Genomic DNA, 27,696 nt, shown 5'->3' with positions numbered 1-27,696 from the left:
ACTCAGTATATTTAGATGAAAGTAATGGATTTACAATGGCAGATTTAGAAATTGTGTAGTTTAATTATTAATTAAATATAAAAAAAGTATTTAATATCTTATTTTTTAAGTTATTAGAATATGCCATCAATGTTATTTTTTTAACCCATGTTTAAAGGGAAAAGAAATTATCATAAAAATGAAGAAAAATACTAGTAGCGTAACACAGGTACAAGATATTTTATACAGAAATAAAAATATAGTTTTGCATTTTTGGGAGAAAATATTGTCCTAGATTATCGATAAATGTGTATATATTTTTTATTAATGAGTCTCTTTCTCTCCCTCACACATACACTCACATAATTGTTCTTATTCAATTAGTGAGAACAATGTGAATTTTAGTTAGCAATAAAAAAATAACATGTTAATAACATTTGTTAATAAAATTTGAATCCTTGATAAATTGAAAAAACAGGAGTCCGTTTTCTTACATGCATAATCTAGTCTCCTTCAGCGCAGTGTTATCTCCAATGCTCGAAGACATGATTCCTTAGGCAATTTAAGATTGTTCCTTGTATCCACTTGGAGGGGTGGCACCAATGCCTAACAGGTTATAATATGTCCCTTGACTTTATAATGTGGACACAAACTTTGGGTTTTTTTCTTTCTTCAGTAAGTGTTATCTTATGAATTTTCCATACAATGTGTTAAGGGAGTTCACGTATAGTTGAAAGAAAGAGGAATGGTATAATGTTGTCAGTTAAATTGAATAAATAGGAGTATATTATAAATGAAAAGATGAGCTGTGCAAGAATGCATCATGCATGTAACTGCAATTATTTCAGACTAAATTATAGTAACTACTCGCGTCATGCTGCCCATAAGTCTCTACAATTTAAAATAAGTCGGCATTATTTTATCATAGAACAATAATTTGAGTAGGATTGTGGGAATATCATACATCACTGCTTTAAAATGTGAAAAAAGAAACTGCAATGAGTCATGAGTTTTGACAACTAATCACTCAGAACATATGAATACATATACTATAAAAATTTCTCTCATTGAAATTTTTATCCTTGCGTACCAATCTTGTTTAATCACCATATAATTAAAAATTGTCACCTCACCCTCGTCATGAATCGGAACTTGGTAACAGTTTATTAGAGAGAGAAGGTTGGGAGGATTTTCAATGGTCAACGCAGATATGGGTAGCAGAATACCAGAAAAGAAAATGGAGAGCACCAAAACAGACCAATTCCACCCTTTTCTGTTCTCCCCTCCTCAATTCCAAATCCATTTCCTACTTGTGTCACTCTTTCACTTCATCAAATTACACCATGAAACCTATCATAAACTTGTCTTATATTTTCTTTTTGTTCACTACCATCTCAGCTTACACTTTTTCAGATCATATCAAACCAAATTTCACTGCTTCATATCTTCAGTTCATTGACAACAGTGGCACCTTCTTGTTGTCTCGCAACAACTCTTTCAAGGCTGCTATATTCAACCCTGGTGGTCAACAAAGCAGTTTCTATCTATGTGTCATTCATGCTGCATCCAACACTATAATTTGGTCTGCTAACCGTGATGATCCCATCTCAGATTCTGATCAAATGCTTCTAACTGTCCAAGGGATCACAATTCTTGATAAAGGTGGGAACATCATATGGTCAACACCACCATTAAAATCAGCAGTGAATAAACTTGTGTTGACTGAGATGGGAAATATTGTCTTACTTGATCAGAGTAGTGATTCTCTTTGGGAGAGCTTCCAGCATCCAACTGACACAATTGTTATTGGACAGCGTTTACCTGTTGGGGCATCATTGACAAGTGCTGCATCCAATTCAGACTTGTCAACAGGAAATTACAAGCTCGTAGTTACTTCCTTTGATGCAATACTGCAATGGTATGGACAGACATATTGGAAACTGTCACTGGATACAAAAGCCTATAAGAATTCAAATTATGTGGCGGAATATATGTCCATAAACACTACAGGCCTTTATCTCTTTGGACAAGATGGAACAGTGCCTGTCTTTGTAGTTGGGTTGCCACTGGCTAATTTTCGAATAGCCAAAGTGGCTATTTCTGGCCAGTTTACTATTATGAGCTTTTCTGGCACTGATTGGAAGCAAGAGTTTGTGGGGCCAGATAATGGTTGTCAGACTCCTATAGCTTGTGGAAGATTAGGTTTATGTACTGAGGACTCTGTATCCTCTTCACCAGTTTGTTCTTGTCCCCCAAACTTCCACGTAGACGCAGGTAATTTTGGTGGTTGTGTGCCAAGCAATGGATCTTATTCTTTGCCATTTGCTTGTAGTTCTACTCTTAACAATAGTCAATCAAATTCTTCAGTTGTTTCATTTTTTAAAATGGGGAATGTAGATTACTTTGGCAGGGTTTACTCTGATCCAGTTTTTTATGAAATGAATTTATCTGTCTGTCAAGATCTTTGTTCCACTAACTGTTCCTGCTTGGGGATTTTCTATAAAAGCTCATCTGGTTCTTGCTATGTGGTTGAGGATAATTTGGGATCCATTCAGTCAAGTAATGGAGGTAAAAATGATCTAGTGGGATACATTAAGGTTATTGCCACAGCCACAACCGATATTGATGATGATGACAGTGATGGTGGACAAACTTCTCAAAATGGGGGGTTTCCTGTGGTAGCAGCAGTGATGTTACCTGCCATTGGGTTCATTGTTTTAATGGCTCTAGTTGTTCTCATGTGGAGAAGATTGATACTGTCAAAGAGGCAAGAAATGAAATTAGGGAAACCCAGTTCACATTCTTCTGGGGACCTGGAGGCCTTCCACATTCCAGGCTTGCCTTCAAGATTTGACTTTGAAGAGCTTGAGGAGGCTACTGAAAACTTCAAGACTCTAATAGGATCAGGTGGGTTTGGAGCTGTATACAAGGGTGTGTTGCATGATAAGTCTATTGTGGCAGTAAAGAAAATAGTGAACATAGGCATTCAAGGGAAAAGAGATTTCTGCACTGAGATTGCTGTTATTGGAAACATTCACCATGTTAACTTGGTCAAATTGAAGGGATTTTGTGCTCAAGGGAGACACCGTTTGTTGGTTTATGAGTACATGAATCGTGGATCCTTGGACCGAAACCTCTTTGGTGGTGGACCCGTTTTAGAATGGCAAGAGAGGTTTGATGTGGCCCTTGGAACAGCACGTGGACTTGCTTACTTGCATAGTGGTTGTGAGCAAAAGATAATTCATTGTGACATCAAACCCGAGAACATTCTCTTGCAAGATCAATTTCAGGCTAAGATATCTGATTTTGGACTCTCGAAACTCCTGAGTCCTGAACAGTCTGGTTTATTCACCACAATGAGAGGCACTCGTGGTTATCTTGCTCCTGAGTGGCTTACTAACTCTGCAATCACCGAAAAAACTGATGTGTATAGTTTTGGAATGGTGCTTCTTGAACTCGTTAGTGGAAGGAAAAACTGTTATTTTAGGTCGAGAAGCCATAGCATGGATGAAAGCAACAGTGGTGGGGGCAATTCTGATGCCTCATCAACAACTGGGTTGGTTTATTTTCCACTATTTGCATTGGAGATGCATGAGCAAAGTAGTTACTTGGAGTTGGCTGATCCAAGGCTAGAAGGGCGTGTTACATATGAAGATGTGGAGAAAATGGTTCGTATTGCATTGTGTTGTGTTCATGAAGAACCAGCACTTAGGCCTAACATGGTTACTGTTGTTGGCATGTTGGAAGGTGGCACTCCGTTGCCACAGCCAAGGATAGAATCTTTGAACTTTCTTCGCTTTTATGGTCGTAGGTTTACTGAGGCTTCCACTATAGCAGAAGAAAATGAGTATGGCTCTAGGCTGCAACAACTAGCACGTGATTCTATAAGCATGGCAAGTTCACCAACTGGTTTTTCATACATGTCTTCACAAAATATCTCAGGGCCAAGATAGGGAATTCTGTTTTTTTTTTGTTTGGTTGGTTTGGGACTTACTTTTTGGCATATATATATATATGTATGTATTATATGTCATTCACATGTTTTTATGTAAATGATCTATTAATTCTCCCATTGGCAATGGTATATTGTCTAAAGGATGAGAAAATTCACAAGGATATCTTTTGGACGTTGGTTTAAAAATTTAGGAGATTCACAACAATATTTCTTGTATTCTACATAATAATATAAAATTCCTTGACAATGAGAATTATTTTATTATACGTTATTCATTCTTAAGTCGTTCAATTATATCGTTATTCCCGAATAATGATATTCTTTTATATATATTTTTTGTTATCAACTTTTTATATTTTATTTTCAAAGGAAAGAACACTTTCAACTGATAAGGTCTTTTACTTTTAAAGCAAATTAAAGAAATCAACGCACTTCATGAATCAAATGGGGAATTTGACATCTAACTCCTTCGCACATTGTTCAGGAATTCCTCTCATCTACGTATCCCATATATGTTAATATCTTATAATTTTTTCTATTGGGGAAGCTTATTGAATTTTCGATAGCGATACTCAGCATAGGTTTTTGTTGAAAATTTAGGTGGATTTTGATGATTGACGATCGAGGGAAGTGGTCCAATCATCGCCTTATGTGGAGGCACGACAAATAATGCCCATGACATGCGCTTGCTCTCCTTGTTCACCAAACTTCGGTGTAGAACACTCTTGTACTTTCCATTGCTTATCACCTAGCACAAAAATTTATGTACCAAGAAGGTCATTTTTTATTAGAGTTAACCTTGAATCACATTCTCTTCTTTTTGTATAGTAAACTACGACCCCATGTTTTTTCAATGGACCAAGCTTATGCTCAATTGTATACGCCTTTTTTATGGTATTTTTCAATTAAAATTTTACCTTACTAACACATGTTAATATATCGTTATTGAGGATGTCCTTGCATATATTTTGTTACAATATGACATGAATTTACCTCAAGTTGATCACCAATGTGTACAAAAAGTGCATTTGCAAAGTAATTTACTGCAATCCAGTTATCGTCCTTCCAAACTTGGAGGCCTGGAACATCATTTGAGACAAGTAAGGTAAGGGCAGACATGTCAGTGTGAGGCTCAACACCCAATGCCAGTTCTGGTTGTGGGCATGGTGGATACATATTTATCTTCATTTCTATTTCTATTTCTTCATCTCCCAAGCAGGATTTCAAAACCTTCCTCTCCAACCCGAGCCCTTCAGACAAAAGCTCCAAAACCTTGTCAGTTACCCTCGAGATCTCCTTATTGTATTCTCGTGTTACCTCCCTATCACACACAAAATAACGTTAGTATATGGTTTGTTACGGGCTTTGAAAGTTACTATGCAGTAAGAAAGATATTTATATTCGGACTAATACCTAATCAAGTATAATATATCAACAATTGAGATTCTAGTGGAGACACAGAATCAAGAATTGAGCTAATTGTCATTCAAACAACTCATCGGTATCTTAGACTTAGACTTAATATATATGTTTAATATGCGATATTAATATATGCTAGTAATTCTAGTGGAGACACAGAATCAAGAATTGAGTTTCTATTTCTCATTACAAAAACCAATGCAAAGTGATGCCTGAAATGCAAGAGCATATTTAATTATCCATGCATACGGATAACTTAGCACGAACCTGTAGGAAGGAGGGTTTTTGGGCCACATGTCATAGTTGACCTTAGAAGGAGGAGACATTAGATGAAAATAATAGTCGACCCACTCCACCTTTTCTTGAAGGTTCTTGGTCATCTTGGTCCCATAGCCCTCAAAGCTACCCGTGGAAGGGTTATTTGCATATTCTTCCTTCTGCTTCTGAGGGAGGGCAAAGAACTCTTGACCCACTTCTTGCAAACGTTGGATTAGTGTTGTGGATATACCATGGTCGGTGATGAGAAAGAATCCCCACTCGGAGGCTGCTTCCGTGACATGCTTCACCAAAAGATGGTGTGGTTGAGACAGTGAGATGATAGGCACAGTGACACCCTCCATGGCCTTGCTATTCTTTGGCTGTTCATTGGCTGGGCGAATGAACTGGGGTGGTAACTCCTTGAGCTTGTTTAAAGCCAAGGTTTGTATTCTTTCTGATTCCATAATTAAACAGTGAACAGGTTTCCAAACTAGCTACAATAACGTGGAGTGAAGTTGACATCAGTTTCAAGGTGATGGGAATATAAGGAAATGGACTTCAGCACAACATATCGACAACCATTTCTTGGAACCATTCTATATATCTTATAGTATATGCATAAACGGATTAACTAGTCAATCAACCACATTTTGAAATCTTTGTAAATATATCTACCAACCATTCAACTGGCGCATCACTAATTTGAATTTGTGTATAAAGACTGCTTATGATCGTTTTAGCAAGAAAAATAAACGCATAGTAAATAAAAACTGAAGGCTTAATTAAACATTTAACTTACAACTTATAATCAATATTTTTAAAAACAGAATCAGTCATTTAATAGATGAATTGAAGAAACTAGTTAGTTCTGAAACAGTAACTGTGTATGTATTTATGTTGTGTTAGAGTTACATGTTAGATAGATTAATAAATTTTTTTATATACACACAAACCCTTTCATGCATAGCATTGATTGATTGCATTCACTAATCAACATTAATCAATCTTATGCATGGTTGCATGAATTTGGAACCTTTTTTTTTTTTTCACTTAAAAATAGCTACACAAAAATGCTATTCACACATGCAAGTTCACACTATTTAATATTTGTTCATAAAAAAAGTGTAAAAATTACATTTTAGTTTTTTTCTATATATTTTAATTAACTAAACTGTCAGTAACAAAAATGAGTATAAAAATTTAAGTACCTAACAAATATGAAATCATGAAATCGGAGATTAAAATTAGTACTCCACAACTATGGATATCAATATAAATAAATTTTAAGAACATGAATATGGGAAAAAGTTTATATTATACCTTAAATAAAAGCAAAGTGAAGAGTTGAATATAGATAAAAGAGGGAGAAATAGGTATTGAATGAGGTGAAAATAAGAAGAAGAGGAGAAGAGTTAGGTATGAGATTGAAGGAAAAGAGAGTTAAGAGGGAAAGAGAAGAGTTAGGTATAAGAAAAATAAGAAAGTTAAATGCGGTTGAATATGAAAATTTAGAAAGAAATGTTAAGTTTAAGGAGAAGGATAAGAGAAAATAGAGTGAAAATTAAAATTTTCTGTATATTTTTTGTTTAAACTTATTATTTTTGTTTAAGCTATTTTTGATTTAAACCATTTGTTTTATAAAAATTAACTTAAGTTATTTTGTTATTATTTTAAACGAAAATAATTTATTTTTGTTTAATCAAACTTTTTGCTTCAACAAAAAATAAATTGGAGGTCCAGTTTGCTTAATGCCAAGATAAAGGCTAAACTCTTATCGTTCTTGTTTATGAACATACCAACACAATTGCTTAAGTAAAAAATAAAATGAAAGTCCAGTTCGCTTAATGCCAAGGTAAAGGCCAAACTCTTACCGTTGTTGTTCATGAACTTACCAACACGATGCAAATAACGTTGCGAACTGGATGCCCGCATAACAACATTAAATTAAATCCAATCCAAGCATACTTTTTGAATCCTCCTTGTCAGTAAAGCAGCACTGTAGACACATTGTCGGCCAAAACGATATTTTATTTTATTTAGTTTGCTACGCATACTACAAGCAGTTGATAACTTATTCTCATACGTCTTAATCTCTTATTATTTTTATCTGTTTTATAGTTGTAAAAAATTGTAAAAGTTTATCGCAAAAAAATTTTGCCAATCGCAAAGCCTGTGAGTCAGGAATGTTTGACACTTGGCAAGTTGTTAATTTTGCAGCAAGTTGAATGGCCAACAATTTTTTATTGGTGATGGCTTATCATCGAAACAAGTATTGACAATACAAGCCTTGTAAACTGCATTGTGAGCGCCTAAAATAATTTTTTTCCTTTTTCTCCAACCGCCATGGTTTACTTTGCCCCCACTTTTATTTTTAAATGAGAATTTTCAAAAGTATGGAACCAAAATATTAATACTCACAATTTTAAGAATTAATATATGAATTTATTCGTGCTCAAAATAATATCCGCACGCTTACTTTCTATTGTTCTGTGATGTGACTTTGGTGAAAGTTTGTAGGAACTGTGTAACCTTGGACTAGCAAGCCAATAACATTGTGCAAATACACAAGTAAAACCAGCATCGAATGATCCTTATCCTCGGGACATTACATCTATATTAATAAAACCTGTGAGCTCATAAATATTTATCAAGGATCTATCAGCTTCAAACTTCGCTTTACACCCAATCTCAACATTGACAGATCAATCTCCTTTTAGAGTAGTAAATCTCTGAACTGTTGACTCCTCTGTAAGAAAATTCACTATCTTCAAAATTAGGAGATTGTCATGAAACCTCTGAGGTTCAACCACATTAAATGTCAAAACAAGATTTTGCCGTGTCCGTTTGCTATGTGTCAATGTCAAACCCTTTTGTCCAAACAGGTATGCAGTATATTAAGATTCCTAAAGAGAATGACACACATACTGTAATAATAGCATATGCATATGCTCTCCAAGGATGACTGCTTTCTCTCATTGCATTAAACTCAGCAGCAAAAGTAGAGACAGTACTTAGACACCCCATCAAACCAAATTGTATTCCTGCTACAACAGTATCACAATCCTTGGTGTTCACCTGCATCAACCAAGGAAATGATGGTCATGACCTTCAAAATTGTGATGCAAATTCTCTTCATTTTTGTGTGGGGCTTAGAGCATGAATGATGATAAAGAAACTTACTGCATTCTTTAGACTCGCCAGTGCAGCCATAACACAAGCAGCTGAGACATTGGCAATTAAAGTCCCAAATGGAATCCATTTGAACAACCCTTCCCTTCCTAACCCACGTCCATTGAGTCTGGCTAAGAACCATCTAATCCACACACCTATAGGTCCAACCATGCAAGCAAACCATAACTGAGCAGCATTGCCACCATGCTTGAACGCAGCTTTTACTAGTGCACCACTGACACCCCATAATATGCCCAACATCACCAAAAACATCATCATAACTATCAGTTGTCGGCGGTAGCTATCTACTTTGCAGTTGGTCTTAGAGCCATCTTTTCCTGAACTCATATTCAGCCTATTGAGAAGCCACCTGAAACCTTTGGCAGTTTCAATCCCAAATATGATGGAAAAGGCAACGAGAAATAAACCTGAAAATTTTCATTTGTGAAACAAATTCCTCCTATCAATTGAGCCCTTATGATAAAAATAAATAAATAAATTAAAAAAAATAACACATCAACTTATCTACTCGGGATAAATATTAAAATTTTTGAATGAAACAATGACAAGCTTATAAACTGTAAGGCACCCCTATTAATCAACTTATTTACCTATTAGAAAGCCAAGTGCAGCGAAGAGCCAATGCCCGGAAACACTAAGTTCAAGCATTTTTTGATTCCAACCACTGAAGGTTGTTAGGCTCCCTAAGTAACCAGTTGTTATCGCTATGGCTAGATGCTCTGACACATTAGATATGTCTCCTTTGAATACAACGCCAAACCATCCCATAAGAAAGGAACCAATCTGGAACGAAATGTGAAAAATTTGCATTAGAATGCTATCTGAATCAGCTTTCTTTTGAATGAACTTCAAAATAGACTTTGCTTTTACTTTCACCTAACAATTTGAAACTTCAATTAGATTGATTTTATTAAAGCAATAATCAAATCTAATTTGCAATTATAATCTATACATAAAGGACTAAAGTGTCACCTGACAACAAATCTAAAAAGCCATTCAGATTGACTGTATTATAGCAAGGTTCAAAACAAAATTTTTAATTCTATACCCTGTAGATTAAGAATGTTCCTATTTGACCCAACACAAAACATAAAGGCGGCACAAATTTTCTCTATTGTTAGAAAAGCAAAAAGATACATTATAATCTGTATGAAACCAAGACACAGAAAAATAATGAAAATGGAAAAGGGGACATACCATATTAGAAGGAAGGTCAAGGTAAAGAATAGTTTGGTTGCTAGTCACATGGGCAACCCCAGGGCCAAATAACTTCTGTAGTAAATATCTTGTTAAGACCTGCATATTTATTATAATAATTTGTGTATTAGATTCTTGTAGATAACTACATGTAACATAAAGTTTGACAACAAAAATGATGTCATTGTGCTAATCACTGTTGAAAATTTTCCATTCTCTCTCAAATAGCAGAAGAATTATGAACTAAAACAATTGCAAACATAATTAATACATTCTGCACCAACCAATATGCATCCACACTGCACCAGAAGAGTACCATGTGATAATGCCATCATAGCTATATATACATAACATTTTAAAGCAAAAGGTTAGCAATTTATTACCCCAAGAATTCCAAAAACAGCTAAATGAACCATACATGAAGCATAGTCCAGCAACTTTGGCAAACCTTTAGGAGGTTCCTGAAAATAGATAACAATAATGTAAATGTGTAAAGTAGTAGCATCATATGAAAATACTCGGATTTATCCATAGATCATCTGGTTAATTAATAAGCAAAACACAGAAACCAAAAAGCTCATACCACAAGGAAATTAAGTGTTGAAGAGAGCTCACTTGTTTTGTGTCTTCAGAACCCACTATTGCATCAGTAGAAAGAGGGGTGGTGGATGTAAATCCAAGAGGCAAAGGGTTAATAGAAGAGTTAGGGTGCAATCTATATTCCTCAGGAATGGAAACAACAGCTCCACATTCTGACTTGTTGTCAGAAGCCAAGTGGAAGCTGCTGCTCTCACTGAACCTTCTGCTTGGAAGAGCTCGATCCCCAATATCTCCAGCCTCTGAAACACTTTCACATTCACCATCATTATCTGTTTGATGGCTTATTTGACTTGATATGCTCAATGAGCGCCTCCTTATTGAAGAACCAGCGCTATTCATTCTCTCCATGTAAACTCTAACACAGCCACCGGACTTGTTTCACCACCTAAAACTGCGTTGAACACCCAACTAAATACTATGTTGACTCATGTAGCTGCCACCAATGCTGACCTTGTTTGTTTTGCTTATTTTTTTGTGTGGTACGAAAATGATGGTTGGATTTTTCAGTTACTTGACAAGTTTAAATGACAATTGGCTACTTACCCATTTTATTATGTTTAGACTCTTTAATAATACTTATAATTCCAACCCCTATACAACAATCCTGTACATCAAGGAGCACATAATTACAACTTTCCCTTAAGATAAAAATGAAAAATAAACAATTTCAACCCCAACATAAAGAAAATGAAACAAACACGTTATATAATCAATTTAATAATGGGTGATGTATATAAGTACACCAAAAATTTTTCCTACCCAAGCGATGACTTATGGATTCCAAGGATAAACGTATGGAAACAACCCACAGGAAAAGGGGTAACATAAGTTATGCAACCGTCAATGATGTCACCCAAGGAGTATTTGACTACTTGGCGAGTTATGGGCAGACCAGGGCAGGGCTACAAATTCTATGGGTATGATCTTTAGTCATCTTCTTTGAGGATACGCAACAGGAAATTCAAATGGCTATTGAATTAGTGGACCTGGCTACACAAAATAAAAATGGCATAATATTAATGGTACGAAAAGAAAAAGGCATAATATGTCAAACAAAGGAGGTTCAAACGTAAGGTGCCTTTTTCACAAGAAAGAAATGCGAAGCTGAGACATAGAGTTGCATTTGAGGATAACTATTGTGGTCAATGATAGGAGTCAGCTATTGAAATAGATTACTTCCACACATACATCTCTTTCTTTTTAAAAGATTCTATTACTTTTTTTATTATTAAATTTACTCTCCCCCTGCAGCAGGTCATACAAATAAAAACACTTGCATGATTTAATTTATCATTTGTTTGTGAAATAATACTATAATTTAAGGTTCAAAAGACACCAAGAAAGTGAAACAATTCTTTTCTTTTAGGATTGTGTGGCTTGTATTTCATTTTTCTTAATCTACGTCACGAAATATTTTATAAGAAGGTGGGACTAACCTTGGAGGGGCAAAAGCATTTGGCATATTCATCTCACAGATCGAGTCTAACATGCACCGTCCACGGGGATTTGGTGATTCTGGTTATAATTCTATATAGCATTTCCTTGTCCCTTACGGAAGGTGCCAACTAGAAGATTCTCAATTCTATGTAGCCAACAACTTCCAAAGCATCCAAAACCCAGCGGCATATACACCTTAACACATTATTAGAACGAGACAAAAAAAAATAAATCATTATTTCATAAAATGTTAAATCAAATCACAACCATTACAAACATTATAAGTAGTCTCTAAGGAATTCAAATTTAAAAACTACAAATGCAAATATTGGCTTTACAATAATATATACTATGATATATTATATAATCCTTGCATTTTTCATGGCACTACATTTGTGTGATACTATTTGCCTATGCTGATTGATATGTCGATTGGTTCAGGCGCCTCAATAGAGCTCGATCCATCTATCTACAGATACAAACACTAGCGCAAGAAAATCTAATGATGTTTAACTGATAATAATACACCTAATTCAGAAAAAAATATACACTTAAGTCAGGTACAAGTGGACTAGACCTCACAAATACACTTGCATTTTTTCTTCACATAAGCAACTAATCGATGGTGCTATTATTTGGTGCAAATTGAGGAACATAAAACATATTAGATAATAATAGAGGTCATATATGATAATAAAATGTTAAATATAATGAGAGAGGTTGCGTACTTGTCAAAAGTTATCTTCTTTAGAAGATTACGTTGTCTTCCCTAAAAGACCTGACCATACCATATATAACCATAATTTAATGGGCCTTTACTTCAAAAGCGCATTTGGATAAGATCTTATTAGTTTTACAAAATGGGCCTATGCATAAAAGCCCTTTAGAATACGGTCATTATTCTGGACCAAAAAAGGGAACACAGCCTTTATTGATCTTACAAATTCAAAACTTGTTATACAAAATTATCACAACATAAAAAAACAAACAAACAAACAAAATTATCACAAAATTAGTGTGCTTTATAATATTAGCGACACACTTTGTTCAATATATCTTTTAACATATTTATTGCGATTATTTTTTGAAACAAAGTTAAAATAATTTTTAAGAAATTTTAATTTAGAAGGTAAATATCTACATATAGTTCTCTCAGCTTATTTTCAATAAATCTAAAAAAAAATGATTCCACCAATCGTCCTCAAGTAATTTAGATTAGAAAAATGCAAAATGACCTACTCTATTAATCGAAAAATTGTTGAATACTTATAGAAAAACATAATTTTATTATAAATTAATATAACTATATACGTGTCAAAGTAAGTTCATATTTATCAAGAAGTGTTAAAAATGTTGTGAAAATGCTAACAAAAAAGTAAAAAAGATTTATCAAAATTTGCAAAAAAAAAAGAAAGATATAATTTCTATACTTTGTAATTCTATCCTATTTTTTTATAGTACCAAACACGTTTAATTGGAAGGAAAAAATAGGAAAAGAAAATAAAAAAAAAGCTTTAAAAAGGCATAAGAATCAAAGCTATAATAAAAGGGGGGGGGGGGGGGGGGGTTTACGTACCCGTTAGCCGTTAGGAGGAATGTGAAAATATCGGAATGGAAGCCGAGCCACAGGATATGAACGGAGCTATAGAAGCAGGGATGTGAGGAAAAGATGACGAATGCTTTGTGATGTTGAATTTGCAGAATATGAAAGAGATCGAAAAGCAATAGCATGGATTCACTTTGGCGATTGCAACTGGGGAAGGTGCAACTCCCAACTTTACATTGCATCAGTGCCCTCGTTTCGGAGGGAAGAGGCTCATTTTATAGGAGATTTCTTCGGTCTTTAAATTGGAGTTTTGGAACCCCCAACTAAATTTCAAAGCACTAACGAGAAATGTGTTTGTTATGCCATATCATTCTAAAGATAAGATTTTTAAATATTGTAATATAATTTTTACATCTAATCCTTTTTTAATTTTTAATTCTAAATTTTCCTATTGCATACATTCAAAAATCACTGCAACGAACTCACTAAGCATGGTATACATTATTGAAAATAAATAAATGATTACTTGGCTAGTTTACATATATTTGTGTGCTTTATAATATTAAAAAAACAAATAAAATGATCACAAAATTAGTGTGCTTTATACTATTAGCGACACACTTTGTTTAATATATCTATTATCATATTTATTGCGATTATTTTTTAAAATAAAGAATAATTTTTTAAAAAATATTAATTTATAAGGTAAATATCTACAATTAGTTTCTCTTAGTTTATTTTCAATAAACAGAGAGAAAAGATTCCACCAATCGTCCTCAAGACTTCAAGTAATTTAGGGTTAGAAAAATGCAAAATGGCCTACTCTTGTTAATAGAGAAATTGTTGAATACTTATAGAATGTCATGTGAACATGTTTTTACAACTAAATTAATTATCGAACCTACCAAAGTATTTACTGATTTAGTAATGATTAACTATCATAAATGATTAAGATTATTTAAAATAGTTATAATTTTAACTATTTATTTTAATTATATGATTAGCAGTTACTGCTCCCACGCTACCATTTCTTGCATGACACGCGTCCTCTTTCTATGTGTGTAATGTGTATCAAACTCATATTATGTATTTTGTAAAATATAAAATTAACGATAAAAAGTTAAATAATCATCCAGTGAATAACACATGAAATATTGCAAAGAAAGGATAATTACTATAGTGCTTTTGAAGCACCATGTTGGGTAATGAATGAAATATCCAAACATATCATAATATAAAGATTAAAAAGACATTGCCTTGGCCAATTACATATTTATTATCTCACTGATCTGTTTTTTTGAATTTGGTATCACCGGCAATTACACTTTCATCCTCCCCAAACCAACTATCGTGAAATCGGTTGACGAAGACGAAATATCAGAGTGAAGAAGCACAGCAGTAAGAACGAGAGGGATCATACATCCACAGCATAATTTTGTTTTTGTTTTGAAATATACAAACACAAATATTTTATTAGATATATATTTCCGTATTCATATTTTAATTTTTTAGTTATGATATTTGAAAATTAATTTTTCTACCACTAAAGTGTGACATTTTTTGGTGCTCCTTTTTTTTGCTATATATATATGTATGTATGTGTGTGTGTGAGAGAGTAATATAAATTATTTGTGTCAAATTTTATTAAAATTAAATTTATTTATAAATTTATTATCAAAAATATTATTTTTATAAATTTTAAAAATATATATTATATTAATTTTGATGTATATGAATAATGTATTAAATAATTTTAAATTGATTTCAAATTATAATATAATTTATATAATTAAACTTTTAATCTAATTAATATATACATGTACTTCCTACTTAATCTAACTCGTTGACCAATTGACCCGTCAGCTAACATTGAACAGAAAGAAAATACATGAAGTTGTTAAATGCCCGGACAAGAGGGTACTTTGTATGCCTACTCACATTCTCCAAAGAGGGGTGCAGTATATTAAGATCCCTAGACAGAGTGAGAGGCATATTGTAACCATAGCATAGGCATATGCTCTCCAAGTATACACGCTTTCTCTCATTGCATTGAACTCAGCAGCAAAAGTAGAGACAGTACTCAGACAGCCCAACAGACCAAACTGAATTCCTGTTACTATAGTATCACAATTTGTGGTATTCACCTGTATTAAACACCAGCAATATAATACTCATCACAGTCTCCAAATTTAGTATGCACATTCTCTAAATCTTGTAGGGACAAAATTCCGAATTTTAAAAAATATAAAATATGAGTAGCAAAATTGTTAGGAAAAAAATTCTGAGGAGGGTAAGAACAAAATACAGCCACAAAGTTTTGGAAAATCAAAATATTAGTTGTATAATAGGACATACTAAAAAGCACTTACAGATTTCTTTACTGTGGCAAGTGCAGCCATGACGCAAGCAGCAGAAACATTGGCAATTAGAGTCCCAAATGGAAGCCATTTCAGCCACCCTGCTCCTATTCCACCCCCGTTGAGTCGAGCTAAGAACCACCTAATCCACACACCTAGAGGTCCAACAATGCAAGCAAACCACAACTGAGCTGCATTACCACCATGCTTGAACTCATCCCTTTCCAATACACTAGCTCCACCCCATAATAAACCCAACATCGCCAGGAACACTACGGTAACTACTAGATGACGTATGAAGCTGTCAACCTTCCAATTGACCTTGGAGATACAATTGCCACTTCCAGTTCCAGGTCTCGTGTTTAGCCAGTTGAGAAACCACTTGAAACCCTTAGCTGTCTCTACTCCAAAGATGATTGAAAAAGCGACAAGAAACAATCCTACAAAATTTCATTTGTTTACGAACTGTTCTTATTAACTAGGAGGTGCTGAGATAAAATTGACACTCAAATTACTAAGAACAAAAATCCAAAACGTGAAAATAAAAATGGGTAAGTTGCCCTTGTCAAAAGGTGCCATAGACCTATTAAAATGCCGAGCACAGACAAGAGCCAGTGTCCAGCAATACCGAGTTCAAGCATTTTCTGATTCCAACCACTGAAAGTTGTTAGGCTCCCTAAGTAGCCAGTTGTTAGTCCAATGGCTAAATGCTCAGACACGCGGGATATATCTGCTTTAAACACAACACCGAACCACCCCATCAAAAAGGAACCAACCTGCAACATCATGTGTACAAAATTTGAATGAGCAAAGTGTCAAAACTAGCTTCCTAATCAATTAACTTCAACAATTGCTTGTAACGATAATTTTAAAGCTTCTACGTTGGTCGTAAGAAAGCAGTAATTAGATCAAATTATTGAATCAAGATACATCATATTAACAAAATAATGTGTCTTGATTCAACAATTATAAATGATCCTAACTGGGCCTGCATCAGCAAGTCATCACCTATGAATGCTTCATGCTTAAACAAAGAGTTCCATTTTAATTTTAGGGATCAATTATGTTGAAGGATTTAATACCCAGTGTTTCTAACACTTATGATTCAAATATATTGTCTTCATTCTCCAACAATGTTAAAGCAGCAATGCCAATAAAGACTAAAATTGTTTTTTAACCAACTAATGATTCATTGATTCTACAGTTCACTTTTCGATCCTTACTAGTTCAATTATTCGTTAGATATAGTCAATTAGTCGTCATGAAAATCATATTTTGAAAATTACTTGCATACGATCCACATTATTACTATCATGGTTATTTTTCTTTTTTTCTTCTCCTTTTGCACAACCTGATCAAGTTTTGGTTTTTTAATTCATGTTTCCTTCGTTAAACTTGCGTCATATAATCTGTGCATGCAAAAGAGGAAGAAGAGGCAGACCATATTAGAAGGCAAATCAGGGTAAAGAATACTCTGATTACTAGTCACATCACCAACGCCTGGACCAAATAACTTTTCCAGCAAGTATCTTGTTAAAACCTGCATATTTATTATGGCAATTGATGCATTAGTATCATGATAATAACTGCATCTTCCATTATGAATTGACAAAAAAGTTTATGTTAAAAATTTAGTAGAATGGCACATGGATTGTACTTCAAGTGCTCAAACGATTTATATTACCATCCCTCGAGAACATAACTTGTAGCAAGATTCAATTTGTTCTGCTTCAAATTATGATAAAGAGAAAAACAGACAGAATTGGGTCTATTAGCATAAGAAAACGGAGCAGCCTTAATAGGATGCTTAAGGATATATGTCAAAATGCTTTGCAAAGACTTGGTTCAAGTAAATAATTTAAATAACAATATATCTTATTGTGGTCTCAAGAGTAAGCATGAATATGCCAGTTGCCATACCGTAACATTATTTATCAAACTCATTAGATGGGCTTAAGCGGTATGAATCAACAATGCAATTGGATAATATGAAAAACCAAATTATCAGTAAAACTATTCAGAGGAATGAATGTCCTTTTAAAGTTCCTCCTAATTTATTAAGATATTTTTCCAGCATCTAACAATTAAAAAAAGGCAAAAAAAAAAAAATGGTGACAGAAAATGGAAAAATCAAGGTTATTGGCGCATTACTCCAAGAACGCCAAAAACAGCTAATTGAGTTAGACACGAAACATAGTCCAGTAGCTTGGGTAACTTCATGTCAAGTTCCTGCAACAAGAGGAAAAAAAAAACTTGGTGATTAAACCATGAACAAACTTTTAAAAAATTAACTAATTAAGCTTAAATGCATCATTAAGAAACAGAAACAGTTAATACCAAACTACAAATTGGTAGATGAACCCACTTGTTTTTTGTCTTGATAAAGAACTTCTCCACTAATAGAAACAGGGGTAGGGAACTGTTCCAATGGAGTTACGGAATACACATAATTCAATGAAGCAAGATTTTGCTGCAAATGCAATTCATGGTCCCCTGGAATGCAAACAACTCCACTTTCTTGTGTGCTATCCAAAGATAACCGTAGGCTACTACTTTCACTGTGCCTTGGACCATGAAGAGCTCGATCCCCAATATCTCCAGCCTCTGAAACACGCTCACTCTCAGCATCATCATCATCTACCTTTTGACTCACTGAAAGTGAAACCCTACTAACCGCAGAACCCCAACTACTCATCCGTTCCATGAACCAAAGCCAGAAATCTATTTCCTTCTCAAATGCTGTTAAAAAAACGAAGTAAAATATGAGTGATAAATTCAAATAAATATCATTTACTTATCAAATTATATAATTAATAATAGTGAACAAATTTGCCTGCAATGCTACAAGAAATGTTAATATTCGTCTATATGTACACTCACTCACAGAATGTTGATACCAAGACAAGATTTATCAAATGTGGTGTAAATTAAAAAGCCCAAATGAAATTCAAAAGCTAGCTATCGTTTCACATCGAAAGAAAAAGGTTAGGCCATAGTACATGATAACTACTATTGCACCCAAATAATTTGTGGCTGCTTTGAAATGAAAGTAGAAGCAAGATTCACAAGTTGCTATGAATAGTTTTTGCTTTTATCTTTTACATGAATAGAATGTCTACTTTAAAAATTAAAACCAAAAAAAGAAATAATGAAAGATCGACAGGACCATGGCGAGTTGCAATGCATGCACTTAAGCCACGAGAGGTTTCTGTGGTATTCCTTCAAGAATTAATCGGTACAAAGTATTCCAAGTTTGCATTATTATTAAATAGATATATTTTTAAATTTCATCTTAAATAAAAATAATTTTAATTGAGAAACGGATTTTTTTATTATAACATTTTTTTATTAAACATTTAATTTTAACTTTAAAAAATTCAATCTCTTTAATCTAAATATTCAACAGCTAAATCTAAATGAACTAAACACTAATAGACAAAAAAGAGATCAACACGAAGTTTCAATGTTAAATGTTAATAGAAAGAGAAAATAAATAAAAAATTGTAAGAAAGATACTTTCAATGTAAAAAAAGATAACTTTGTTAATAAGAAGAAGAATAGATTCAAGATGCTTTATGAATTAAGTTTTTTAAAATTTTAATGCGTAAGAGTTGGTACATGACTATTCTAAGAGTATTTTTTGAAAATAGATAACAATTACATCAAAAGCAGTTACATGTTAATTTTTATTAAGTGGTTATATTAGTTTGCTTTATAAATATCCATTTCAAAAAAATATATAGAATGGAGTAGTGATTTTTTTTACAATTACATGTAAAATTTTCGATCTTATTTGAAATTGTGAAATAAAAAATTGCTCGTATTTGAGGCAAATTTTGAAGGTTTATAAAGTCCATTACATGTTATAAATACGCCCTTTTCTTCCATTCCAACGACTTGACAGAGAAAGAGGGGTTGGCACAGCCCGCAGGTGGCACAACCCCCCAAATTTCAAGACTGCCAGAGAATTATTTTTAAATATTTTAAAAAATTATTCATACAATGCATCTAACTTCTTCCAAAAGAAAAATTGTAACCCAACTTGAATTTCTGCCTCCGTCGTTGACTCGTTCATTAAAAAAGACTTTAATAACTGTATACGTTTATTATTATTATTATTATTTTACAAAATCTTTTTATTTAGTTCATATGACATTTATTTTGATTTTAGAACTAATTGTTTATTAATGGATACGACATAGGATTAATAATTTCATACCCATATCCAGCGATTCGATTTCGATATTTTAAAAAAAATTATAATATAACTATTCATTGTTCTCTTTCTCTAGGAATGAATGTTGTTTGCTCCTATTTCCATTGAGGCAATACATAAAACTTTTTCTCCCTAGATATATCTAAAAATACGTTAAAAATTATATAAATGTAAATATAATATAAAAATATAACTAATATTTTAATGTGGAACTTTCCGTGCACTTAATAATATTTTCCGAATCTGCCGGCTACGTCAGGATTTCAAATCAAACTATAAAAAAGAAAAGCATTAAAAACTTCACATTTGTATTCTCTTTCACCGATACATCTAAAATATAAAGCAAAATATGGCGCTTTTGTGGACAAATGAATCTCAAATCAAGCTTTACCATCGTTTTTTATACCTCATTGTGCTGGCAGATGTCCCACACAAATGTATCTATCTATCTTTTGTATCTTCTATATTTATATTTTTTTTATAGATAAAATATATATTATATTATTAAAAAGAATTCAAGAAAAACTCAAATACATTAAAAAAAATAAAAATAAAAATTAACAACTACACAGAAATATAAAAAAATAGATACAATTTCATGAGTTCAGATACTAATTAACTAACAAATCAACTTCTTTATTACTAATAAGTGATAGTTACTTCTAATATCTCAAAAGAATAGAGTCTAATATTTCTTTCTCATCCAAAATACCATAAAAAAATATCATTATATTTTCATGTAACCACAAAAACTACAGTGTAGTTATCCAGACAATTAATAAATATATCTTTTCTCTTTTACTGCAACCAACATCAACATAAACAAGTGAGTGAGTTGATAAATCTGAAAGCAAAACTAGCGAGAATTCAAGCCAACGCGTAGTAAAGTACTAGATTCGAAATAAAACTGAGCACATTAAAAATAAATGACTTGAAAATTCTTCCAAGCCATGACAAAAGTAATAAGTTATATCATCAATTTAAACTACTGTAAATGATAATTAATAAAAAATATTAAAATTTATTATAAATAAAATAATTTCAAAATCTTCTATGTCAAATGTTAAAAATAGAAAAAAATAATATTGATTAAGTTATACAAAAATATTTAAGAAAATTTGATGAAGTTCTCAAGTTATCTTTTAATTAAAAATAAAAATGTATCTTTGTTTTAATTTATATTTAACATTTGAATGTTAACTATTGTTTTATATTATATATTATTAAATTAATTTTTTAATAAAAAGACAAGTAATCTATGATATAGATAAAAAAATAATTTTTATTATATTAATTTTTTATTTTTTTAACTTTTTCATATATATTTAAGTAAGACTTCATCTCTACTTATATAAGTTATGTTTACACTGTCTTTGAAAACTTGTTCATCATTCTTTCTATTGTCATTCTTTTTCTTTATATTTTGCAATTATGTTAATTGTCAAGAATTACTTATCCACGTAAATACATGTATTTTTGAATTTCATATTTTTTATTTTGTTTCACTAAATTGTGTTATATATTTTAATTTAATTTTTTGAGTAAGCATAAAGCTGTATTATTTTTAAATGATATCATATATTGAATTTTATTTTTAAATGATTAATTTGTATCAAATTTATCATTATTTTCTTATATTCATCACAAGTAATTATTTATTTTTATGTTTTTCATGTTTTTGTAGGAGAATAAGTTTCAATGAAGATAAATGTACTTTTCTTAATAATCTGAATTAAAAAACAAATAATTAAAAAATAAAAGTGCAAATATCACGACTGTGAAATATATTAAATATATATTGTAAGAAAGAGTTAATTAGTACTGATATGATACTAATTGATAAAAAGATAATAGATTTGTATTTTCCTTATTAAAAATTTATTATTTTTAATAAAACTATAATTATGTTATCTTTCATATATTATTCTATGATAACTAACTAACTTAATTTATTTTTAAATTTTCTTTTTTATAGAACAGTTACATACATGCTTCCATAGGACGGAGAATTTCTTACAACTTCAAAGGTGTATTAAAAGAAAGAAAAATATACTTAATAACAAATTTTTAAGTGACAAAGAATATAAATAGAATTGTTGTGGTTGAAAATAATCCTTTCATATTGCAATTCTATACCACAACTATTATTAAAAAATTAAATGATGATAACATAATTTCTTATCATATCTTTGAGTTTGTGAACTTTGAAGATTTGAAAAATTGTTGTGAAAATAATGTCTTAACAGGTATTTTGCTGTAAAACTTTACTAAAATTTGTTATATAAATTGTATTTAATTTATCAATTAGTTTTCTAAAATTATTTATTTTATGAATAGATGTGATTAGAGTGGCCATACATATAAGTTCAATTGAAGAAAAAATAGCACAAGGCAAAGTTAATGCCATGATACTTCAATTACAAGACATGAGGTATAAACAATTATTTTAAAGTTATTATTAATTGACAAATATTATAATTTTGGTTAAATTATTTGCAGCGAAAATAGAGTGAAAGTAACATTGTAGGATGATTATATTGTACTATTTGAAGAAATAATAAAAGATAATATATCTAAGGATTCAAAAATCTGTGTTGCAATATTCACATCGTAGGTAATTGTATTATTATATTTTTAAAATAATTTATTTAAGTAAATTATATATATATATATATATATATATGTATATATGCTTCGTTATATACATTCAGGTATTGAATCTATTTCCACATCAAGATCAACAAAGATATATGTTAATGTTGACATATCAGAAGTTACTCATTTTATAAATTCAATCATGTATTGAAATTATTTAAAATCTTTTTATTACGTTAATTATTGTTGATTTTTTATTTTTTATCTTAACCACATTTTTAATTATTTATTATCACTTTGTTGCAGGAATTTTAATGATATGCATGTTACTCACAATGTTGATGGTACACGATTTACAATGCTTTTTAAGTTAGAAAATTTTAAAAACATGTCTGAAATTTTGACAATGGCAAAATCAAATAATGATATGGCAAATTTAATTTCTCTTATACTTTGTTCTTCTTATTTAATTTTTAAACTAATTTTTTAATTAATTTTTAGAATACCGTAATTAGTTGTATTACAACTATGAATGATATATTACTTAAAAATAATTGGTATTATATTTCTTACCCCCACTGCAAGAAGAAAATTTCTTTTCATAGCTACAAATTTTAAATGTGAATTATGTTATAAAGATGTTGAGTATCCAATGATAAGGTAATTAATTTATCGATATAGTTATAACACTATGTATCCTAATTTTAAAATTTTTATATGAAAATAAATTAAATTATGTATTATTACCTTAATTTATATATATTATAGGTTTCGTTTTGAATTTGATGTTAAAGATTGTACAAATTTAATTATATTTGTCTTATTTGATAAAGTTATTAAACAATTGGCACAAATAAAATTACAAAACCTTATTACAACATCTGAAATTATAAGTAAATGTATTAAGTTCAAACTTATTAAAAATTCCAATCAAATGATTTATCATATAAATAAAATATATTAAAATAAATAACTATTTTTATGTGATAACTTTTTAAGGGTGATGGTGAAGGATTAAAGTTACTTCAACAACTTTTAAAGAATATGTCAAAGAAAAAAATTAATTAAATTATAAATTGAAAAATTAAATGTTTAAGGTGGAAAAAAAATTCACATAAAGCATAGTTAAAAAAGAAAACAAAATCATAAGTTGTTTTTATTCACTTCTAAGTAATTTTAAAAAAGCTACTCTTAAACATGAATATTTTTAAAAACAATTTCTGTAAGTAATACAAATTTTAAAAATTATATTTTATTATTATAGTATATAAAAATTAATTTTTATATTTTATAAATAAATATACTTTAAAGTTTTTAGCAAGAAATAATTCATCAATGCTAATATCACCGTTGATGACTTGATTTATTAAACAAACAAAAAAATTTTAACTTAAACTTTTAAACAAATTTAGATTTATTAAATTTACTTTTGGTTGTTTTAGTTTAACATCATCAATCTCTTTATTTTAACTATTTATGTTTAATTTCTTTAATTTTTTAAATATTGAAATTACATTTATCTCAAAGTTAAGATTTTAATTAGATTTTATGTATTTTTCCTTTACTTATTTAATTAATAAAATATCATACCTCTAATATATTTTTATTAATTATTAGATAAAATTGTAAATTATAAAATTTAATTTAAAAATTTTGAAAAATTGAAAAGACTAAATATTAATAATTAATATTAAAATATTAAATTTAAACACACGTTAAAATATAGAGACTGAAAATATAATTAAGTTAAAAATTTATTTTTAAAATTTCAAGTATTAATTTTATATACATTAATAATGAACTTAAAAAATAAAATATATCTGTAATAATTTATATTATTAATAAATTATTAATAATTTGTACAAAAATTAAAAATGATTGATGTTTTAACTTTTATTAAAAATTATTACTTAAATATTTTAATATATCACTTACTAATTATCTTTTATTAAAAAAATATTAATTATTAAAAAATAAAAAAATAAACAAAACAAAATAAATTATCATATTTTTATAATAAGTTTGTACAACAAATTCTTTTATTCTTTTTTGTTATATCACTACTTTCTCGTAATTTTTCTTATCTTTACACGTTGTAACAAAATTTATACAAATTTATTAAAAAATTATAAGACGTTTAAAGAGAATTAATGCATGAAGCCATGTTCAAGTTGCTAAAACGTGCTTTGAAAAAGGCATATTCTATTTTTAACATTTATCTGATTAGTACAAACATTTCTCAAATCTGTAGAACGTTCCACACTCAATATCTAGTAGATTAGCGTGATTAACAAGAACATCGCTCAAATCTCCATAAAATAAGAAGTTCACGTTGATCCTCCATTATTTGTTTTGTATCAGTAGTTAACGTTCTATACTTAACATCTTGCAAATGAGCGTGATTAATAAGAACACTGCTCAAATCCCCATAAAACAAGAAGTTCACGTTAATCCTCCATTGTTTGTTCTGTATCGTTGGTTAAGGTTTGATACTTGACATCTTGCGTATTAGGGTGATTAATAAGAACATTGCAAGTCACCATAAAATAAGAAGTTGACAGTTAACCTCGATGTTTTGTTTTGCATCGATGGTGAAGGTTAGAGTTCCATATTTAACATCCTGTAAATTGGCGTGATTAATGAGAACATTGCTCAAATTCCATAAAACAAGAAGTTCACAATAATCCTCCATTGTTTATTTTGTTTAAGTGATTAACGTGGTAAACTGCATAATAAGTAGTAATGGAAAAAGGTAGTGACACATACGTACAAATAAAAACCCAGCATAACAAACACCGCAGTAGGAAAGGTGTGTCTTATTCTGAAATCTAGGGCCTTTTGTCTGAGTCAATTGTGAATCATGTGCATGAAATAATCAAAATTCCAAAATCCAACATCAAATTCACGATACAAATGCGCAGTTCAATTCTGTTTGGTAGCATGTGACAGTTAGATACGCGGTTGTCATCTTTTCGTTTCTCACTTTCTTCCTAATCCTATATATAGAGCTGTGCAATAGACATCAATCATAATTCAGAATTTATAATTCATACACCTACACACACCATGCCTTCCAACACCATGAACTCCAATGACAACCAAGGCCTCAGCATCAACCACCCTGGCAGGCTCCCTGACTTCCTACGTAACCTAAATATGACATATATAAAACTTGGATACCGTTATTTGATCTCCCACCTTTTCACTCTGTGCTTGATTCCTCTCAATGCTTTCATCATCTTTCAAGCCTCCAACATGACTCTAGAAGAGATTCACCAGCTTTGGCTCAACTTGCAGTACAACTTGTTGGACAACTGTGTCAGCGTTGTCCTTTGTTGCACTTTCATTGTGTTTGTAATCACTGTTTACATGGTGAAGAAGCCAAGATCTATCTACTTGGTGGACTTTGCATGTTACAAACCCCTTGCTTGTCTCAAAGTAAACTATGACAAGTTTATGTATCACAGCGTTCTAAATGGGAATTTCAATGATTCTTCACTTGAGTTTCAAAGGAAGATTCTTGAGCGCTCTGGCCTTGGAGAAGAAACTTATGTCCCTCAAGCAATGCACAACATCCCACCAATGCCAACCATGTCTGCTGCAAGAGATGAGGCTGAGCAAGTCATGTTTGGTGCTCTAGATGTACTTTTTTCCAACACCAAGGTCAATCCAAAGGACATTGGGATCCTTGTTGTGAATTGCAGCTTGTTCAATCCCACCCCTTCCCTAGCTTCCATGATTATCAACAAGTACAAGATGAGGTGCAATGTCAGGAGCTATAATTTAGGGGGCATGGGTTGCAGTGCGGGTATTATAGCTATTGATCTTGCTAAACACTTGCTTCAGATTCATGGGAACAATTATGCTGTGGTGGTTAGCACTGAGAATATCACTCAGAACTGGTACTTTGGGAATAAGAAATCCATGCTGATACCAAATTGTCTATTTCGCATGGGTGGGGCAGCGATTCTACTTTCTAACAAGAATTGTGATAGGCTTCAAGCTAAGTATGAGCTTCTTCATATTGTGAGGACTCATATAGGTGCAGATGAGGAGGCATTCAAGTGTGTCTATCAAGAGCAAGATGATGCAGGAAAAGTTGGTGTGTCTTTGTCAAAGGATCTCACGGTTATTGCTGGTGGAGCCCTCAGAACTAACCTTACAACCTTGGGTCCCCTTGTGCTACCCATAAGGGAGCAGCTTCTCTACTTTTATAATTTGGTGATCAAGAAGATATTTGGTTCAACTAAGAAGCCTTACATCCCAAATTTCAAGCTTACTTTTGATCATTTTTGCATTCATGCTGGTGGTAGGGCAGTGATTGATGAGCTTGAGAAGAATTTGCAGCTTCAAAGTGAGCATGTTGAGGCATCTAGAATGACTCTGCACAGGTTTGGGAACATTTCCTCCAGCTCTATTTGGTATGAGTTAGCTTACATGGAAGCAAAGAGCAGGATGAAGAAGGGAAACCGAGTCTGGCAGATTGCATTTGGCAGTGGGTTCAAGTGTAACAGCGCAGTCTGGAAGGCCCTGACCAATGTGGAGCCATCACCAAATAATCCTTGGAATGATTGCATTGATAGGTACCCTGTTGACGTTGCTCCATAGTTCTATTCTGGGCTATTATGAGTTAAAAGAATAAGAGAATAAGAATGTCTCATTTAGTCAGATATTTATCTTTGTTTATTGGCCAATTTATTGGCATATAGATGTTTTCTATTTGTTACTAAGAAGTTAGAGTTTGATACTTGTATTGAGTCACTTATTGGTATTAAGAGCTTTAGTTAGAATTAGATTGAAACTGTTCATCGTATACTATTCACGTAGTGTTCATTAAAAAAAAAATATTACAAAAAAAAGAGAAAAAAATTGTAACATACAAAAGTGAGTTTTTAATATATTTCTTTCAATCTTTAGTTTGTTTTTGCTTGATTTTATACCAAAA

At 31.5% G+C, this 27,696-nt stretch overlaps 5 protein-coding genes across 5 annotated transcripts; 2 read left to right on the top strand and 3 right to left on the bottom strand.

The window, feature by feature from the left end:
- The first annotated feature begins 1,409 nt into the window (after positions 1–1,409).
- LOC113853223 (G-type lectin S-receptor-like serine/threonine-protein kinase At5g35370) lies at positions 1,410–3,932 on the top strand. Its single transcript, XM_027483723.1, has one exon. The coding sequence runs from the start codon at positions 1,602–1,604 to the stop codon at positions 3,930–3,932; it is 2,331 nt and encodes a 776-aa protein (XP_027339524.1). The 5' UTR covers positions 1,410–1,601.
- A 537-nt stretch (positions 3,933–4,469) lies between these two features.
- Positions 4,470–6,096, bottom strand: LOC113853130 (flavonol synthase/flavanone 3-hydroxylase-like). The gene is made up of 3 exons (XM_027483598.1): positions 5,621–6,096; positions 4,928–5,255; positions 4,470–4,682 (listed from the first exon to the last, which is right to left on the bottom strand). Exons 1-3 carry the CDS (start codon positions 6,073–6,075, stop codon positions 4,470–4,472), a joined length of 996 nt encoding a protein of 331 aa, XP_027339399.1. The 5' UTR covers positions 6,076–6,096.
- Positions 6,097–8,211: 2,115 nt separating this feature from the next.
- Positions 8,212–13,758, bottom strand: LOC113852087 (fluoride export protein 2-like). Its single transcript, XM_027482342.1, has 8 exons — positions 13,614–13,758; positions 12,088–12,232; positions 10,616–11,204; positions 10,384–10,461; positions 10,001–10,099; positions 9,394–9,586; positions 8,792–9,210; positions 8,212–8,686 (listed from the first exon to the last, which is right to left on the bottom strand). The coding sequence occupies exons 3-8, from the start codon at positions 10,946–10,948 to the stop codon at positions 8,459–8,461; spliced, it is 1,350 nt and encodes a 449-aa protein (XP_027338143.1). The 5' UTR covers positions 10,949–11,204; positions 12,088–12,232; positions 13,614–13,758; the 3' UTR covers positions 8,212–8,458.
- A 1,659-nt stretch (positions 13,759–15,417) lies between these two features.
- On the bottom strand, positions 15,418–18,806 carry LOC113852800. Its single transcript, XM_027483171.1, has 6 exons — positions 18,306–18,806; positions 18,092–18,169; positions 17,382–17,480; positions 16,524–16,716; positions 15,953–16,380; positions 15,418–15,727 (listed from the first exon to the last, which is right to left on the bottom strand). The coding sequence occupies exons 1-6, from the start codon at positions 18,642–18,644 to the stop codon at positions 15,518–15,520; spliced, it is 1,347 nt and encodes a 448-aa protein (XP_027338972.1). The 5' UTR covers positions 18,645–18,806; the 3' UTR covers positions 15,418–15,517.
- Positions 18,807–25,832: 7,026 nt separating this feature from the next.
- Positions 25,833–27,359, top strand: LOC113867204 (3-ketoacyl-CoA synthase 9-like). Its single transcript, XM_027502341.1, has one exon. The coding sequence runs from the start codon at positions 25,833–25,835 to the stop codon at positions 27,357–27,359; it is 1,527 nt and encodes a 508-aa protein (XP_027358142.1).
- The last annotated feature ends 337 nt before the right edge of the window (positions 27,360–27,696 follow it).

This window comes from Abrus precatorius, unplaced genomic scaffold (assembly GCF_003935025.1).
Source record: "Abrus precatorius isolate BTA unplaced genomic scaffold, Abrus_2018 Scaffold10, whole genome shotgun sequence".
Lineage (NCBI taxonomy): Eukaryota > Viridiplantae > Streptophyta > Magnoliopsida > Fabales > Fabaceae > Abrus > Abrus precatorius.
This window is presented reverse-complemented; position numbering and strand designations above follow the sequence as displayed.

What these genes read in the sequence shown, in the direction of transcription:
- LOC113853223 (XM_027483723.1), top strand. Translation starts at nt 1,602, where the DNA reads ATGCTTCTAACTGTCCAAGGGATCACAATTCTTGATAAAGGTGGGAAC.
- LOC113853130 (XM_027483598.1), bottom strand. Translation starts at nt 6,075, where the DNA reads ATGGAATCAGAAAGAATACAAACCTTGGCTTTAAACAAGCTCAAGGAG. An exon ending in AAAAACCCTCCTTCCTACAG is followed by an intron (nt 5,256 to 5,620) that starts GTTCGTGCTAAG and finishes TGTGTGTGATAG; the next exon opens with GGAGGTAACACGAGAATACA. An exon ending in ACATTGGTGATCAACTTGAG is followed by an intron (nt 4,683 to 4,927) that starts GTAAATTCATGT and finishes TTTTTGTGCTAG; the next exon opens with GTGATAAGCAATGGAAAGTA.
- LOC113852087 (XM_027482342.1), bottom strand. Translation starts at nt 10,948, where the DNA reads ATGGAGAGAATGAATAGCGCTGGTTCTTCAATAAGGAGGCGCTCATTG. An exon ending in TTGACCTTCCTTCTAATATG is followed by an intron (nt 9,587 to 10,000) that starts GTATGTCCCCTT and finishes ATTTCGTTCCAG; the next exon opens with ATTGGTTCCTTTCTTATGGG. An exon ending in TGCACTTGGCTTTCTAATAG is followed by an intron (nt 9,211 to 9,393) that starts GTAAATAAGTTG and finishes GAAAATTTTCAG; the next exon opens with GTTTATTTCTCGTTGCCTTT.
- LOC113852800 (XM_027483171.1), bottom strand. Translation starts at nt 18,644, where the DNA reads ATGGAACGGATGAGTAGTTGGGGTTCTGCGGTTAGTAGGGTTTCACTT. An exon ending in TTTATCAAGACAAAAAACAA is followed by an intron (nt 18,170 to 18,305) that starts GTGGGTTCATCT and finishes CTCTTGTTGCAG; the next exon opens with GAACTTGACATGAAGTTACC. An exon ending in TGTGCTCGGCATTTTAATAG is followed by an intron (nt 16,381 to 16,523) that starts GTCTATGGCACC and finishes GAAATTTTGTAG; the next exon opens with GATTGTTTCTTGTCGCTTTT.
- LOC113867204 (XM_027502341.1), top strand. Translation starts at nt 25,833, where the DNA reads ATGAACTCCAATGACAACCAAGGCCTCAGCATCAACCACCCTGGCAGG.